Consider the following 17,800-nt stretch of genomic DNA (forward strand, 5'->3'; position numbering starts at 1 on the left):
TTGATCTTGGCTTCATGAATCCAGCTGCCGGGTCTCAGAAGCACTGCATCTCCACATCATCGCGCCATGTCGGGCGGCAGCTCCTCAGATCTTGATACTAACACCCATCAAGATCCCGCTCATCAATCCAAGGACCATGTCGAAAACGAGCCTCAGCCGCTGTCTCGTCCGACGTCTACGAGACTTCGCTTCCTTGCCCAAAACCCGCCGCTCAGGACAACCCCCAGCTCGGCGCCACAGTCTGAATATGGAAGCAGACGCAGCTCCTTCATCGCCCCGATAGAGGAGATTCTCCCTGACGACCACGTCGACCCTGACACGTTTGGCGTGGTAGAGGAGCGCGATGGATTCTTTGACGCCTTATTTGTCAAAAGTACGCAGTTGATTCCGGAGGGGTTTGTTGAACGATCCAGGGCCTCGTTGCCCGCTGCCTTTGACAAGGATTCGCCTCTGGCGGCTCGTCGGTTTATCCCCAGGCAAATCGATGCGGTCAAATCCGTGGTTCGGAATGTCACCACGACTCGTGCTGGCATCCGTCTGCTCAGGTCCTTTACCGCCTATTTCGCCGCGTACATCATGTGCCTGATTCCAGCCGTCAGGCAATGGCTCGGCCGATATCACTACATCATTGCCGTCTCCGTCATCTTGAACCATCCGGCCCGGACCCTTGGTGCTCAACTTGAGGGTGCTGTTTTCACCTCGATTGGTACGGCCGCCGGGATTGGCTGGGGAGCTGTCGGCCTGTTACTCTCTACGTCGACCTCTGCAGCCAGCGCTGGCTATGGCGGAGTTTTGGCACTTTTCCTGGCTCTGTTCATGGCAGTCGTTGCGTGGGTACGCTCATACTATTCACGGTTCTACCAAATGGTGGTGTGCGCAGGTGTATCAATCGTCTTTACCTTGTTGGCCCAGACTCGAGGCAATGTCGTTGTGTGGGAGAAGCTGAGAAACTATGCGGTTCCATGGGTTCTAGGCCAGGCTCTCGCACTCCTCGTCAACTGCACCGTCTTTCCTGATGCCGGTGCGAGACCACTTGCCATTGCCTTCCATCAGTCTTTTTCCTTTATGCTGGTTCGTCACCCCTTTTCCTCAAAGTCGCTCCCCGTCTCCTGAAGCTGACTGGTTCAATAGGACGCCATTGCGATTCCACGCCCAAGAGATACCAGACTTAGGCGGGATCTGGTCCGTTCCTTTGTGGACTTATCCACCGCCCACCGCGATATGCGAACCAGCCTCACCATTACACGCTTCAAGCCAGACGACGTGAGGGAGCTGCGCAACCTCATGCAAGCCGTCATTCGCTGCATGCTGGCCATGGAAACCGAAAGTGCTCTTGTCAGCGAAACTGAAAATGGACATGCCCCTATTGTGGTTGAAGCCGTCGAGGCGTCTCCACACGATCTCGAAAACATCGCCGAGAAGGCCTCTGGCGCTGTAGAAGAGAAAGAAGTCACCCGGACCGTAATCGGGAAACTGGCAAAGCCCACAAAGGAGCTCCTCGCTTGTATGAACTCGGGACTGCAGGCGAGCCAAGCCGCGCTGATGGACCTGTCAGGTTATCGACAGTATCTGGGTCCCCCAATGACGGTCTCGTCTGATATTGCTCCTGTTCAAATTCGCATGAAAGCTGCCAAAACAGTCTTTGATAGCGTCGAGTCTGAGCTTCTGGAATCGGGCCAGCTCCCCCCGGCATCGATGAACGACTCGGCCGTTGTCCAACTCTTCATCTTTGCGAGACATGTCCGTGAAACCGCAACCACGGTGGAGAATCTCATGGGCAAAGTATATGCCATGCAGCACGTTTCCAACTGGCCACGGCCTCACCTGCCCTCATATCCCTGGAGAAAAGCCGTTCACTGCGTCAACAGTCAAGTGATGCATGACCGAGGCGGCGCCACGGCCTCGTCCTACCACGTCACTTTTGTCGAGATTGCGCGTGCTTTGGAGTCGATCAAGTCAAGAGAGTACAAGCCCTTGGAGAACGACGAGGATAACATCTCTGAAACAGAGTTACACGCCGAGTTGACGCATCTCACCGATCCAGGCGCAGAACCTGACATGGACACCAAGAAGAACAGCCTCGGCTACAGAATCTGGCAAGTCCTGCACCTGCTGCAAGGCTACGAGGGCCGGTACGCCTTCAAAGCCGTTCTCGTCACGTCTCTCCTGTCGATTCCCTCGTACCTACACAGGGACAAGGTCTGGTGGGACGACTACGAAGCCTGGTGGGCTGTCACCATGAGCTGGCTCCTGATCCATGCTCGTGTAGGAGGAAATGTGCAAGACTTGGTTGCCAGAGCTGTGCTGGCGGTTCTGGGTGCTGTATGGGGTGGCCTTGCTCATTCCGCGGGCGATGGAAGCCCGTATGTGGTGGCGGTGTTTGCAGCCATCTTCATGGTGCCCATGCTCTATCGCTTTACGCAGAGTTCTCATCCAGTAAGACGCCATCTGCTTCTCCCTGTATTTAGCAGTGTGAAAGGCATTGAATGGAACTGACGAGTACCTAATTCTAGAGATCTGGCCTTGTAGGCTGCCTGTCGTTTACAGTCGTCTCCCTCCAACTTCAAGCTGGCGAGCTGCCCTCCTCACCAGCCGTCACAGCCGTCCTCCGAGGCGTCATCTTCCTCGTCGGCACGACCGCGCCCATCATTGTCAACTGGTGCCTGTGGCCATTTGTTGCAAGACACGAGCTTAGGAAAGCTCTGTCTTCAATGCTCTTTTTCTTGAGCATCATCTATCGCAGTAAGGACCCCTGCCGCACCGTCATGCTATCCTGCTCTTCCGCTGAATGTTGAACCTCCACAGACGTCGTGGCGAAATACATCTACTTTGAACAAGGCAAAGAGCCCACCCCTGAAGACATTGAAAAGTCCGAAATTCTCGAAGGACGCATCAGAGAAGGCTTCGTCCGCATCCGCCAACTCCTGGTACTCATTTCCCCCCTCTTCCCCCAACTTACACAAAAAAGACACAGAGACCTAACATCGAACCGTCAACAGGTCATGACCCGCCACGAAATCCGCCTCCGCAGCCCCTTCAACCCCCTCCCCTACTCTGGCCTCGCCGACTCCTCCGAGCGCTTCTTCGACTACCTCATCGCCGTGCGCCAGTCCGCCGTCCTGTACAACCCGGACTACATCCGCGACGACCCCATCGCCGCGCAGCGATTGCTTGGCTTCAGGAGAGACGCCGTGGCTTCTATCCTGGCGAACCTGTACATTTTCGCAGGGGCTCTCAGAGCAGACAGAAAAGTTCCCGTACGCATTTCGATCTAGCCCCCCCCCCCCCCTCCCCTCTTCTCACCCAAAGCAATCTTCAGCAGCTAACTCCTCTGTGTGATCGTACGGCGCCACAGAAATATCTGCCCAGCGCCGCCGCCGCCCGTCGAAAACTGCTCCTCGAAACCGCCGCCCTCGAGGAAGAAATGGCCCAGCAGCACGCCCAGCAACCAGACGACCCCCACGAGGACGCCTCCCGCAGATGGCACAAGAAGTGGAGCGACATATACAGCTACTCGTACAACGAGAGCCTCACGGGCTGCGTAGCGCAACTCGAGGAGCTGGAGAGATTCACCAAGCTTATTGTTGGCGAGCAGGGGTAAGTTGTCTTCTCAATCCCTCTTTCAAAGCCTCCATTTGCCGTCTTTTGATATTTCTTGTGTGCTGAAACATGTTCCAAAAAAGCTTCGATGATGAGTGGAGGATGAAAGAGGCGTATGAAGATGACAGCGACGATGAGCAAGACCAAGAAGATGATACCCACGCAAATAACCACTAGAGAGCCGATCAGGATCAAGAAGAAAGGACAAGGACATAATCAAGCGCAAGCTTCTATCCTCAAATCCTTAGAACTCAGAATACCCTGAACAATGCATTTATCCATAGCATACAATATCCCAACCCATAATCAACCACGCCTCCAGAAAGACAAAGAAAATATCCATCAAAACCACCCAGTCCAGAACCAACATTCATGCCAAAAAAGCAAAGAAAAACCAGGCCATCAAAATGCGCCATTCGTCATCTCATTCAAGATATCCCTCGTAATCAGCTTCCCCTTGAGCATCATCTCCTCCCCCCTCCCCGCCCTCCTCACCTCCGGCCTCCGATTCTCCTTATCCCCCTCTCCATACGAAATGGGACTCGTCTTCGCAAATGCCTTCTTCTTCGACGACGACGACGACGGCGACACCCTCTTCGGCGTCTGCTGCGTCGCCGCCCCAGGAGTAGTAAGCTGCGTGCTCAAATCTTCAAAACAATGGCTCTGCAGCGCATCCTCCGGCAAGTGATAGATCCACTCGCGCTCCTCCATCAACGAGATGAACTTGCTCAGCATGTTCTCGTCGCCGCTGCCCCGGAGCGTGCCCATGCTGCCCACGACGAGCAGCTTCGTCTTGGCGCGGGTAAACGCCACGTTGATGCGCCGCCAGTCCTTGAGCAGGTCGCCGATGCTGCACGCCTCGTTGCTGCGCACCAGGCTCAGCACAATGACTTCCTTGTCCCGGCCCTGGAAGCGGTCCGTCGTGTGCATCTCCACGCCGGGGAAGTGCTTGAGCTTGTCCTTTAGGAGGTGCAGCTGCGCGCGGTAGTGCGTCATGACGCCAATCTCGGCGGCCGGGACGCCCACGCTGAGGAAGCTCTGGACAAGCTGCGAGACAATCTGCCCTTCGGCCGGGTTGATGATGCGCTTCCCCTGGGCCTCTTCTCGGACAAGGGGGCGCAAGGTGTCGGTGTCTACAAAGCGAACGCGAGCCTCCCCTTCCAGGAGATCATAGAGCCAGCATCGCGAGGGGGCTGGTCCGAAACAGAACGAGCGAGTTGCCACAGAACGCTGTAGGCTTGTCGAGTCGTGGTGGTGCTGTCTGAGAGCTTCCATGCTGGGGATGTGGAGCTTCTTCTTGCGTAGAGACTCTGTGCCACACCGGAGTCTTCCGTTGTAGATGAGGGTATTGCTCAGGGTCATAATGTCCTCGCACATGCGATACTGGTGCTCCAGGTTAACGACGGACTGTGGGTGTGTGTCTGACAATAGCTTGAAGAGGCTGACGTCAAGGCCACCCTGTCGAGCCTCCTCATTCCTCACCACCGGGGGCAACTGGTTATGGTCGCCAACGAGAACAAATGTGTTAGCAAGTCGAATGGGCCCGGCACAGATAGGCAGGGTGATTTGCGACGCCTCATCCACAATGCAGTAGTCAAAGGAACGCTCCAAAAAGACTTGATGATTGATGCCCAGGCATGTCGTGGCGACAATCGGGGTCCCATGCCAAGCTTCCTTGATCTCCTCAAACGTCTTCTTTGGCTGGCCCGCAAGATGTACAAAGTCTTGGACTTCTGGATGCACCTTTGCAGGGGCACCAAGCCGCAGAATGGGAATCTTATCCGACTTGAGCTTGAGCAGGATGTTGTCCACAGCTGTGTGCGTATGAGACGTCAGCAACACCGTCTTCTTTTGCGAGACGAGAGCCCTGATGATGTGCGCAATGGTCGTGGTCTTGCCGGTACCGGGCATTCCCAGCACTAGGGCATAATCCTGCGCGCTCATCACCTTTTCGATGGCTCGCTGTTGATCGACGTTCAAGCTTTCCCCGTCCGTGACGGTGTACTGTGATGCCACCGCCTTGAATCGGGGAGGCACCAGGTCGACGATCAAGTTGCGAATCTGCACCGCAGCCGGCACATCGTTGGCCATCATCTGGATCAAGTTGTTTCTCACAGTGGCCATGCCGTTGCTGAACTCGTCCTGGTCCAGCCGGTAGCGAATGGGCTGCTCCTTGAGTTTCCCCTGGCTCTGATCGACAGAGGCTCCCTCTGGTGCAACTTCCATGATGCTGGCAAACACTTGATTGTTGCTTTCATCAAAACCAGGCTGTCGGATTCGGGCATTGTGCAGCCGTCGATCGACGGCAACGCTGATTCTTTGCTTCCGAACAGACGTAACGTAGCCAATGGCCAAGGCATAGTGGCCTTCCTCGTCTGATACAACAATGGGCTCACCAACCGTCAACTCCGATCCGATAAACGTGAAGTTGGGCGGTGGCTCGCGTTTGATAAATGTGTAGTGATACCGATTGATGCGAGGGTTATCTTCATCAACCGACGCGGACCCTTCTTCGATAATGACATCGGAGAAGCACCGAGATTTCTTCTCCCGCTCAGCGCTTGTCATCGTCCAGAGCTCCCTCTTGGTCTTTTGCCCTTCCTTTTCTTCCTTGGTCAGCAAGTTCTCCCACTTGATGAAGAACTCCTGATGCTTTGGCGTCAGATGCTTGATGACTTGGTCAAACTTGTCATTCATGCCACTCGTTTCTCCGTTGCCGTCATCTGCCAGTCGGTGGTAGATGAAACAGGAGGTTTTAGCATAGCACTTGCCACACATGTGCTTGTTCTTTAGCATGGGAGGAAGCTGGACACTTCGTTCTCGGATGTAGCACGCCAGCTGATTCCTCTGCATTACCATGTGCCGGAGTTCGTGCCGGATGGCAGGGATGCGCATTGTCTTGGACGTCTCCATGTAGTATAAGATGCCGTAGGCAATGTCGATATCATAACGGTCCGACAGCAGGAGGGTGTACAGGGCCGTCTGCGCCATGTGGTTGCTGTTGGCATGTTTGCCAGTCTTGACTTCGAATGGGACCGTCAACACCTGGGTCTGCTTGCCGTCCGTCATTGCGACTTCGACAGTTGCATCAATGTTGCCCTTGAGCCCATACATGGGCGACCAGACATGTTCCTCCACGTCGAGCAGCTTCCTAACGGCTATGGTCGCTTTGTCGCCATTTCTCCCTTCCACGATAGCATCGGTCTGGGACGTATATCAGCACTAGCATATCGCAAAGCACACATTGTACCTTACCTGTGGCTGAGTGGCAACAAAGCTCCTGGCCCAGTAGCTGAGTTCCGTCATTTTGGACTGGAGGTGTTCCTTTGCCGCCGCAATACCAACTTTGATAGTGTACAAATCTTCGATATGCTTCTCAATATTTTTGTCAATCAGCTTAGAGAGAGACGGGAGGTCAAAGTCGTTGGCGAGCAGCGCTGCCTGGAAGATTTCGTGGAGCATCGTTCCGTAGACCAAGGGGGGCGAAGCCTCGCTGGTGGCCTTGACTCGATCCTGGAGGACAGCCCTCCGCATGCAGCCGAAGGAATCGGCGACAACGGTTGCAGAGATGAGCTGGTCAGGATGCAGAATCAGCAAGTTCTGGGCATCGTCCACAATGCATTGTCCCTTGAGTGAGAACTCTCCAATGACGTGAACGTAGGCACCAGCGTGCGCCGGCGTATCAAACCAGGAACCTCGCAGCTGTACCGTCCGGGTCGTCTTGGAGCCATCCGCTTGAATCAACAAGATCTGGCGAAGTCAGCAGCCGTACAGAAGGTGGGTGCGAGACCAGAACATACCTTTTCAGGACAGGTGCGGTTGTATTGATCGACGTATTCACCGTCTAAGACACTGGTTACTAAATATCGCTGAATGGTCTTGATCTTCTTCTTGTTCTGGCCTACACTTAGCATGGTTTCTTTCCGGATGGCTTCCTCACATACAGCTGCAGAGGCAGAGTTGCGCTGCTGGACTGCTTGAGTCGCGGCGAACTCAACCGCCTCAAAGTCAACATCCCCGTCAAAGGCGTCGTCGAATTCGTCTTCGAGGTCGGCCAGCTTCTTGGGAGTCTTTTTTCTGGGGGATGTCCTTTTCGCCCTTGGTGTAGTCAACTTTGTCGCCGGCACTTGGGACTTGGACTCCAAGTCTGCCAGTATATCATCCGCACCGTCGAAGAGATCATCGTCCAAGTCGTCAAACTCATCAATAACGGGTAGCTTTCCTGCGTTCTTCTTCTCTGACTTCTCCGGGCTTTTCTTGATGGGTGCAGCAGGTTCTGCGACCTGGGACGCCTGAGAAGCCTGTGTTGCCAGCAAAGTTTCTTCGAGTACCAATAACTCGTCATCCAGATCATCATCGTCGCCGTAGTCTGAGACGTTGGGACTTGGTACTCGGCGTTTCGAAATTCGCGAAGGCGTGTTGACGCTGCTTTGGGGTGCAATGTGCCTCTTCTTAAGAGACGGCGAGTCCATAGCTCCAGTATCGGCGTCGTCATCCTGGGTCTGGTCGTGAATACTACTCGTGACCGAGTCCAGCAGCGCCGTGACAAGAGACGACTTGGATGCAGCCTCCAGCTCGCGCTGACCGGAACTGCTCTGACTGCCCGACCTCGACTTCTCAACCCTCCTCCGCTTGGTCCAGTTGTACCCACAGCTAGCAGCTCGGCGCAAGTTCTCCTTGTCCACCTGCGCAGTCTGGTTCTTCGATGGTCGCGGAGACGAAGACACCATCAAATGGGCCAGAGTAGGATTCGTCATGCCAGACACGGCAGACTGTCCCTCGGGCCCGTTGATCGAATAGCGATCCCACAGCTCTAGCGTTGGGTCCGGATGCGGCAGCTTCAACGCCTTGGCCAGCTTCTTCACATTGACCGTCGGCGTCGCAATTCTCTCGGCGGGCGGCGACGAGACGGGCGATGAGCTCCTTGCTCGTTTCCTGCCTTTGCGAGGCATCATGGGCGAAATGGTCGCAAACGCATTGGGATCCTGCTTGTTGTCCCACAACAGCTTCTCGTTCGGCGAGATGCTGGTGTCTTCCTCGGCCTGGCTGCAGGGCTCGAGAAGGTCGCTCCAGTTCAGCCTCGTCACGGGGGTGGCGCTGTTCCCAATCATCCTCAGATGCGAGGGCGTCTCCGAATTGGACGTCGATGCCGCGCTGCCTGCGCCCTCGGTTGCCGCAGACTCCTCCTTGGAGCCCTGGTAGAGGAACTTGTTGAGCTTCTTCTTCGTGACGTCGGATATGGGGATCAGGTTCTTCGAGTTGGGCGCCTGCAGGCTGTTTGGGTGGCTGTGAGACCGCTGCCACGGCGAGCGTTGCTGCAGCACATGTGTGTCAGTACCTCAGGTATGCCATGTTCATCGAGACGAATAAGCACCAGATAAGATAGAAAGTAAACAAGAACAGAACATACCCTCGGCAGCCCAATGCGCTCAGAATACGACTTCTGGAGCGGCATGACGGGCGAATTGCAGTGTCTCAGAGCTTCACATTGAACAAGCAATCAAGATGCGAATTGCTGTTTGGGCGAGGTTGATGTTGACTCTCAATTTACGCCTTAGTAACAAGTTGAAAGGGCAGAAGTGTCGACACGCGCCGATTGAAACGCGTCGCGCCCCGCCAATTGCTGCAACAACCGCTATAAACACAGATCAACATGGAGAACATTAAAGTGACGGCAAGCTTAGGTACCTTACTTGACCTGGTACGAGTACCTAGTAGTACCTGGAAGCTAGCATTACCCGATCACGTGGGGTAGCCTATCGATAAAGCTACCGTGCAGCACCCCTGGTCAGCGTTTTGGAGTGTCTTGCGTCACAGCTGCTTCAACCAGCGTCGAATGTGGTTCGACAAACTCGGCCAGGATTCCGCGGGGTTCCCAAACTTCCAATTGCTCCCACTTACATACTCACATCATACGTTCTTCTTCAAACTGATATAGCTCTCCATCAAGGCAAACACCAAGATGGACAACACAAGCAGCAGCAGCAGCAGCAGCAGCCCCAGCGACGGCGGCCCCCCCAAACCTCCCGACCCCAAGACCATGAGCCGCTCCGAATACATCCGCACCGCCCGCGCCGCCATGGAGGAGCGCCGCCAGCGCGCCGTCCACAACCGCCAGCAGTTCGAGCCCCAGATCCGCGAGCAGATCCAGCGCCTGTTCCAGGACTACGAGGCGCCGCTCTACGCGCGCCTCCGCGGCTTCGGCCGCGCCCAGACGCTGGCCCTGGCCGAGTCCACCGTGCTCTCCCTCGCCGCCGTCAACAACCGGCCCTTTGCCGACTCGGAGACGCAGGCCCTCACCGAGCACTTCCTCTCCAGCGTCCACAACCTGCTGGCCTGGAAGTGGGCCATGACGGGCTTCGCCGCCTACATGACGTATCGCGGCCGCCGCACCTGGCGCTTCCCCTTCTTCACGCCCGAGTTCAAGCGCTTCAGCCCCATTGGCGGCTCGCCCGGCCTCAAGTTCATGTGGCACAGCGCCCGCTTCGCCGCCTACTACACCACCCTCTGGGTCCTCGGCGAGCCCGTCTTCCAGGGCGCAAACTTCATGCGGCAGCGCTCGGCCATGGAGCAGGATCCGAGGCTGCGGGCGCTCCTGCATGACGGCAAGGCTCAGGGCGCAACGCTGTTTGGTGGCAACCAGGAGCATCGCGAGCAGGTCAATGACGCTTGGGATTCGGAGGCGCAGCATGAGAGCGGTGGCCAGTACAGGGAGTCTGAGCAGCAGAGCCAGAGCGCGCCGACACAGTCCTCCTGGGCGTCTTATCGTAATCCCACGGCGACATCGTCATCGCAGTCCTCACAGCCCTCCGATCCGTGGGATGCTCCTGTAGCAGATGACTTCGACGACGCCTCCCCCATTGCCCCCTCCGCAAGAAACAACACCTCCTCGTCGGGCAGCGGAGGCTCAGCATGGGACCGCATCCGGCAGCAGGCGCAATTCCAGCCCCCTGCCCAGCAGGGCCGGCAGACGTGGGAAAAGCCACAGTCCGGAGGTGGATGGGGTGCAGAAGCTGATGCCGGCGGCCCGCGCGACAGCAGCTACTCCTTTTCCAAGGCTGAGGAGGAGAAGAGCCTCGCCAAGGAGCAGGCGCAGCGCGAGTTTGATCGGCTGTTGGAGAGGGAGAGGGCTGGTGCGGAGGCGGAGAGGGGCCCGTGGGGGAGGTGAAGGTTTGTTGATGAGGACTCGAGGCTGGCCTCCTTGTATTATATATATATATGCCATTAGTTTGGTATCGCCTTGGGATATACATTCACATTCTCATTGTATCATGCTTAGTGTCATGAACGCACTTTTACGCATTCAATCCACCATTGAAATATAAACAACCTTTCATCATAGATGCCAACTGAAAGGAATGGCACCTTCCATTAAGCAAGTCATATGCAGATTGATACATCTTGCAATACCGATACAATCAGGTCCAAGAGTTCTAGATAGCCCAAATGAACTGAGAGATTCCAACGGTAGATTACGCACAAGACATGCCATCATTACCACACTATGACTTGACCTCGTCCTTGACTTCCACCGGCTCAATCTCCTTTGCGTCATCCTTTTGCTCCACCTTGGCCTCCAAGATGCTCTCGCCGGCCATGTTTGCCGCCAGAGTTTCTACCTTGGCCGGCTCATCTGACTTGGCCGGCTCATCTGACTTCACGGGTTCCTCTGGTTTCGCCGGCTCTTCTGACGTCGCAGGCTCTTTTGGCTTCTCAGCTTCTTCGGATCCCTTGATCACCTCGGGCTCTTTGGCTTCTTCGGCTTCCTCGACCTTTTCGGGCTCTCCCTTAGCGGCTTCAGCCGTCTTGGTCTCTTCAGGCTCGGCCAGAGGTTCAGATGCCGGCGCCGGCTGGGGAGCTGCACGCTCTGTCGACTCGACGGGCTCCGGAGATGCTTTGAGAGCCTCGGGCTCCGCTACCTGGACAGGAACTTCCGGCTCCTTCTTCTCCTCTTCCTCTGCTCCGGGCTTTTCCAATTCAGCAGCCTTCTCGCTCTCTGTTGGCTGAGGCGGCAGCTGTTCCGATTCCACAGCAGCTCCCTTTGCAGGTACATCAGCAGAGTCAGAGGCAACTTGAACATCGCCCTGCTCAGGGTCAATGTTCCAGATTGTCTGTGGCTGAGAAATGGACAGAGTGATAGGAGTGGCTTCTTTCGTAGCCGCCGGGGCGGCAGCCGGAGCCGCAGCCCGGGCCGGGGCACGACGTTGCGGTCCTCTAGCCCGACCCTTCCTTGCGTCAGACAGCGGAACCTTTTCCTTCTCCTCCGCGACTTCGGCCTTTTCCGTCTCTTCCTTCTTTGACGGCTGGGGGCCGAGCTGCAGGCGCTTGTTCAGGTCGCTCATGAAACCAGCCTGCAGCGCGGCAATCTTGCCCCCTGCGGGCCGGGACGGAATCGGCGGCTTCGTCTTTGGAGCCTCACCCTCCTTGGAGTCGCCAGAGAGCTTCTTGACGGGGCGAGAAGGTATCGAGGGCTTGATGGCATCGTCACTAGCCTGCGTCTTCGGCTTCGGACGGTCGGGAACGGCAGGCTTGTGCGACAGCAACTCAGCCAACTTCTTGGAGGGCCGAGCAGGGACCTCGGGCTTCTTCTCATCCTTGGGCTTCTCCTCAACCTCGGCCTCGTAGAGCAGGCTCTCCGGGGTGTCTTCCCACACGTCCTTGCTGGGGAACCTATGGTTCGCGCTCGACCTTCCGCTCTTCAAATGGGGCTGGTGATCCACCCAGGACGGCGGCTTGTGCTCCAGGATGGGCAAGAAGTTGTGCTTCTTCCCACTTGCCTCCCTCTCCGCGAGCTCTTCCTGCTGCATGGCAAATGCTTGCGCCGGAGTAATGGGGCGATTGTCGTGGTGCGTCGACGATTTCCTTCGGTGCTGCTCCTCCTCCTCGTCGACATTGTCAGGGGTCGACACCTCAGTGGTGTAATGGTGGCTGGTCGGTGCATCTTCCCACACATCCTTGCTAGGGAAGTGGTGGCGCGCCTTGGAGCTGTCCTTGCTGGCGCGCTTCTCTTCCTCCTCCTTCTTGGCCGCCTCATCGGGGAACAGAGGTTCGTACTCGTGTACATCCTCGAGCGGAGTGTGGTCAAACTCATGGGTGTTGAGAGAATTGTAGATACTCGTGGGTCGGCTGTTGGGGCGGCTGGTCGGACGGCTTGTGCCATCATGCGAGCTGACGTTGCGGTCAAGGTGCGGACGAATGGCCGGATGCTGTGCGGGCTTGGTCACGTCCTTCTCAATCTCGTCCGCAGCCAGGATCGGCGCTTCAAAGTCGTCTCCAGGAGTATCAACGGGGCTCTCGGCGCCATAGCCGTAGTGCTCGGGATACTTGGGGTCATCCACGTGAATGGGCTTGTCCTCAGATGCGAGATCCTCCAGCGGCGTGCCATTGTTGGATACAATGGAGACGGGGCGCGGGGTGGCCATGCGGCTGGCATATTCCTCGCTGGCTTGGAACGCAACCTCGTCATTGGGAGTTCCTTCATGTTCGTGGAAATCTGGAAGTTACAATTAGCCAAAGCAGCCAAGATGATGAAAGGGTCAAGCAATGGCCACCAACCTATGCCAGATCTACGGTTGGCCGTGTCCCGGACCAGCTTGTTGAGATCGTTGCTGCTCATGGCAAAGTCATTCTGACGATCATAGAGCGGAGTGTGAAGCTCCCTCTGCAGCAGTTCGGGGTGCTTCTTGTAGTAGGCCTTGTCGAGTTCATCCTGCGACTCCACGCCGTGGCCGTGCATTCCATAGCTTCCGGGGGGGAGTCCACGAGAGCTGTGTCTGCGGTTGTGATTCTTGCCGTTTCCTTCGGAGCCTGGTGCAGGCGACGGGGCTTGGACGTCTCCGAGATGCGGGTTCATGGGGACCCGCTGCCCGATCTCAGGGATGCCATGCTCATCGTCGAGCTGGTTGTCTTGCTCGCTGGTGGTGGAGAAGCTGGTGCTGGACTTCTTCCTCAGGCCGTTGCGAGAGCTTGAACGCCCTTCGAGATATCCCGGCTTTCCAATGCCGAACGAGGCAGCCTTGTCCGAATCGGTGCGGGTGACCGTCTTGAGTCGCTCCTTGGCGCTCGACGCCGGCAGAGACGGCTTCGGGGCATGGAGCTTCAGGTCCTCGGCCACAGAGCGAGTCTGCTCCGCAGAATCGGTGCTCTCTCCCTGCAGCTCGGAGGTAATAAGGCTGTACTCCAAGCCCTCTTCGCCCACAGAGGGCATCGGCACGCTCTCATTGTGGTCGAGAGACTCCTGGGAGCCTCCATTGCTGCCGGTGCCCAACTCTCCAGTAAGGGACTTGACGGGAGGTATGACGCCATCAGTAAAGGGCGACTGCGCGAATCGGTCGGGGTTGGGCGACTTTGAGCGGTCGAGGCGCTTGTTGGCCGGTCGCGGAGGAATCACAGGAGAGGAGGATGTGGGAGCCAGGAATTCCTTGGCCGGGCTCTTGGACGGACGAGGGGGGACGACAGGTTGCTGCATTGTCGGTGCGGTCATAGTGTATGGATCATTTAAAAGATGCAGATATTGTGAAGCAGGACGAAGCTAATAAGAAGAAGAAGCTTGCGAATTTCTTTATCGAGAGGTTTTCGGTTCGGTATGGGTTGTAATTGTCTAGAGAAGCAATCCAAAGCGTCAGCTGGAGCTCGGTTGACCCTTTTCCACAGCTCGAGTCAGAGGCGGCATGTCACAGGACCGAGGCTGCAACACAAAGGGGCCCGATGCCAGACGCAACCCAACGCCCATTAATCGCAGTCCCTTGAGTTCCAGGCAATGGGCAGCCCCTCGCACGATGCTGCTCAATTGGACGCAAGAGGACGAGCAATCAATGGCCGACGATGCTCGAACTAGTCATCCGGTCATGCATACCGTATGGCAACTGTGTGACCACGGAGGCGCTTGTATGAGCACAGGGCCGACTCACCAATTCCAGGTTGCTTCAGGGGCGTGATTTGAGATTGAGTGCCTGAAAAAATGGCGATTATAACGGAGGAGCAAGAGCAAGAGCAACAATAACAACAATGGTAACAACAACGAAAAGGCAGATTGTAGGATTGGAGTCGGTCGATCAGAGTCCGCGATGCTGTCCAGGGCAGAGTCCAAGGCCTTGAACCGGGCACCAGCTGGCTCTTGTAGCTTATCTGCCAGCTAATGCCAGCGCTGCCATTGGAGGGGCCGCTGCACTAGTGGGCGCAAGGACAGCGATGACGCACTGTGTGGACGGGTCCCTGAACTGCACATGAGATACGATACCTAGGCGCCTGTTACAGGAGTGCCGATACAGTGCATATTGGTCGTCAGCCGTACGGTAGCACTGCAGCCCCTCTACGCCACACACGCCTTTGGGCTTGAAGGAGAGACGGATGGATGGATAGATGCAGTTTGTTTAGGGAATGGCTAGCCAGCATCCTAAGGTGGCTATCCAGCACCCTAATTATGGCTAAATGCCGCAACTGGCCCTACCTGTAAATTTACTTAAGAGAAAATTAGCCTTTATCCTAATTTAATCTTAGCCCTAGCCTTTATTAATAAATGCTGTTTTAAAGCTATTCCTAACTTCCTAATAGTATTACTAGTGTTATAGGTAATTATAAGCTAAGCCTATAATAGCCTTGCTAAATATAAGGCTGCTATTTAAGCTGCAGTAGGATTTAACTTTATAAGACTGGCTATACACTTAGAGAAGCTAATAACTAACCCTAAATATATTATTTAGCATTATTATAAAGGTTTATAATACTATAAGGTAAAGACTAGCGCCTATAAGTTAAAGCAGTAGGAAATAATAACTTAATTAACAGACTGTAAGTTTAAAATTACTGCTAAAAGGCAGAAAGATAATAGCTAGGTCTTTAAATAGCTAGAGACTATAGAGTTATATTAGTATAATTATTTAACTTTTAAGCTTACTGCTTATATATCTTTTTATTATAAAGCTACTTTTAGTTATAGTAATAATATTCTTAAAATAGCTAGTGCTAGTATTATATTTATAAATATTTTAATAAAGCTTTATAAAGGCAATAAGGCATTAAGTAATAAGGCCTTAGCTAAAAATATTTTATAAAAGGATATTATTAACTTCCTTATAAAGTATTACTAAGATAAGCTTTATAGCCGCTTGCCTTTTAAGTAGCTATATAACTAATTTTAGTAAGAATCTAGCTTTTTTTTTTATAATAAAAAAGATAAAGATAAAAGACTTATATATCTCTTTATAGCGCCTTAAAGCAGCAGTAAGCTTTTTTAAGAGTTCCTTAAGATTATACTTTTTAATAGTATATATAAAATAAATTAATTTTATATGCCTCTCTTTAATATTTATAGTATAACTTTACTTAAGAAGTTATTCTAGGTTACTATAATTTTCTTTAGCAGTAAGAGAGAGGGAGATTATAGCTAGGCTATTTACTAGCTTATTAAATTCCTTAAAAAGCATAATATTTTATTCTTATAATATATAGTAATAAATTATAAGCTTACTTTAATAAATGCCTTAAACACTTATAAAGACTTTTATAAAATACTATATATCTTATACTATTAGTATATTAATATAAATATTATTTTAAATACTAAAAAGTATTTTTTAAAGCTAATATATAGTAGTAATAAAGTTATTTAAAATAACCTTAAATTTAAGGAATTTATTATAAAGTAGTATAAGTTAGTAATAAGTAAGTCTAAGGCTAAATTTAATATATTTCTTATTAAATTTAAGGGTAAAGGGCAGTATTTAAAAAAAGCTATAGATTATATACTTAATATTTAAATTAATCCTTAAAAAGAGAAGCTTATAAAATGCTTTATTAACTAGTATTCTTACTTTAGCTGCCTTATAACCTTTATTATTAAATCCTTATATATAAGCCTTAAGCGCTTCCTTTAGTAATATTTAACTAGTAACCTAAAGGTCCTTTATAAAAAGTTATAGCTATTTTAAACTTACTAGGCAGCTAAGGCGCGCCTTAAAGTATAGTAATAGTAAAATAAGGTTATAATAGCCTTATATTTTATCTTTTTTAATATTTACTTTTAGATCTTATTTTATATTATTAAGCTGCTATAGCTTTAGCTTTACCTTATACCTTACTAAAGATCCCTTAATTTAATTTATTATTATATAATTATAATTACATATAGAATTCTATATAAGTATATTTTTAAGGATTATTTTTAAAACTCTTAGCTGCTTAAGAAGGCTTAAGTTAATCTTTATTAGTAGTAGGAGAAGTTAGCTATTAATTAGTAATAAAGATAATTACAGGCTTCTCTTAAGCTTTATATTATTTAGTAAAAAGGCTAGCTTTAAGGTGCTATTACTTTTTAGTAGTCTTAGTCTTATTAATAAGGAAGAGGTATTACTAGTATATACTAAATGCCCTTAAAATTTAAGATAGTTATAAAAAGAGAATGTATTAAGGCTATTACTAGTATGCTAATAAATAGTGTAAAAAGGTTAATTCCTTTATTTACTACTATATAAAGAGATAGGCTTATATACTTATAAACTAACTAACTAAGCAAGGCTAATATACTATATATACTATAAGGCTAACATATGCCCCCCTAAAAAAAAAAGGAAAATTATCCTAATTTTTTTAAATGCCTTAGTCTATTATTAATAATTGCCTTTCTAGCTTTATAGTTCTTTTATATCCTTTATTTTATACTTACACTTATACTTATTATCCCTTTTCTAAGCTTTAATATTATTTATAATGCCTTTATTAATCTTTAATTAGTTTTATTCTTTTATAGCTATAAGACTATTTTAAATACCTTAAGTAATTATCTTTTAAGCCTGTTAAAAAGCTTTAGCTTTAGCTTATTATTAATATTTCTTCTTAATCTAGTTAATATAGTCCTTAATTTTATATATAATCCCTTTTATATAAATAATAAGGTAGCCTTTAATTATTTTATTATTAACTAGCTTAAGAAGTTTATTAATTAAATTATTTACTAGCTTTAATAACTATTTTAAAATACTTAAAAGTTTATAAATATCTTCTTAAATTATTATTATTAAGTCCTTATTTTTATATATCTTTAATAGCTATAAAGTATTTTTAAAGCCTACTTATATAGCTTAAGTTTTAATCTTAGCCTTAGTTTTTTTTAATAAAACTACTACTAGTTTATTTACTAGCTTATAATATAACTAACTGTTAATAATAAGGCTTTATTTCTTTATAAGTATTTTATAAAGGA

General features: G+C 51.1%; 4 protein-coding genes across 4 annotated transcripts in view; 3 read left to right on the forward strand and 1 right to left on the reverse strand.

The window, feature by feature from the left end:
* Positions 1 to 66: 66 nt before the first annotated feature.
* On the forward strand, positions 67 to 3,601 carry TRIREDRAFT_75361 (uncharacterized protein; the record flags this gene model as incomplete). The annotated part of the gene is made up of 7 exons (XM_006962641.1): positions 67 to 1,071; positions 1,132 to 1,914; positions 2,071 to 2,436; positions 2,514 to 2,742; positions 2,806 to 2,927; positions 3,000 to 3,257; positions 3,356 to 3,601. 7 exons carry the CDS (start codon positions 67 to 69, stop codon positions 3,599 to 3,601), a joined length of 3,009 nt encoding a protein of 1,002 aa, XP_006962703.1.
* A 6,075-nt stretch (positions 3,602 to 9,676) lies between these two features.
* TRIREDRAFT_39827 (uncharacterized protein) lies at positions 9,677 to 10,762 on the forward strand (the record flags this gene model as incomplete). The annotated part of the gene is made up of 1 exon (XM_006962486.1): positions 9,677 to 10,762. A coding segment is annotated over one exon (1,086 nt), but the record flags the coding sequence as incomplete, so codon positions are not given.
* A 340-nt stretch (positions 10,763 to 11,102) lies between these two features.
* Positions 11,103 to 14,068, reverse strand: TRIREDRAFT_120411 (uncharacterized protein; the record flags this gene model as incomplete). Its single annotated transcript, XM_006962866.1, has 4 exons — positions 11,103 to 11,519; positions 11,679 to 12,257; positions 12,321 to 13,093; positions 13,156 to 14,068. The coding sequence occupies 4 exons, from the start codon at positions 14,066 to 14,068 to the stop codon at positions 11,103 to 11,105; spliced, it is 2,682 nt and encodes an 893-aa protein (XP_006962928.1).
* A 954-nt stretch (positions 14,069 to 15,022) lies between these two features.
* Positions 15,023 to 17,800, forward strand: part of TRIREDRAFT_104343 (uncharacterized protein) — a gene marked incomplete at both ends in the record, with an annotated part of 6,382 nt that continues 3,604 nt past the window's right edge. The window contains 9 exons of the mRNA XM_006962642.1: positions 15,023 to 15,051; positions 15,154 to 15,170; positions 15,388 to 15,390; positions 15,533 to 15,537; positions 15,808 to 15,822; positions 15,942 to 15,963; positions 16,258 to 16,263; positions 16,730 to 16,741; positions 17,646 to 17,652. Coding sequence (XP_006962704.1) covers positions 15,023 to 15,051; positions 15,154 to 15,170; positions 15,388 to 15,390; positions 15,533 to 15,537; positions 15,808 to 15,822; positions 15,942 to 15,963; positions 16,258 to 16,263; positions 16,730 to 16,741; positions 17,646 to 17,652 — 116 coding nt within the window. The remainder of the gene's footprint in view (positions 15,052 to 15,153; positions 15,171 to 15,387; positions 15,391 to 15,532; positions 15,538 to 15,807; positions 15,823 to 15,941; positions 15,964 to 16,257; positions 16,264 to 16,729; positions 16,742 to 17,645; positions 17,653 to 17,800) is intronic.

This window comes from Trichoderma reesei, assembly GCF_000167675.1.
Source record: "Trichoderma reesei QM6a unplaced genomic scaffold TRIREscaffold_3, whole genome shotgun sequence".
Taxonomy (NCBI): Eukaryota; Fungi; Ascomycota; class Sordariomycetes; order Hypocreales; family Hypocreaceae; genus Trichoderma; species Trichoderma reesei.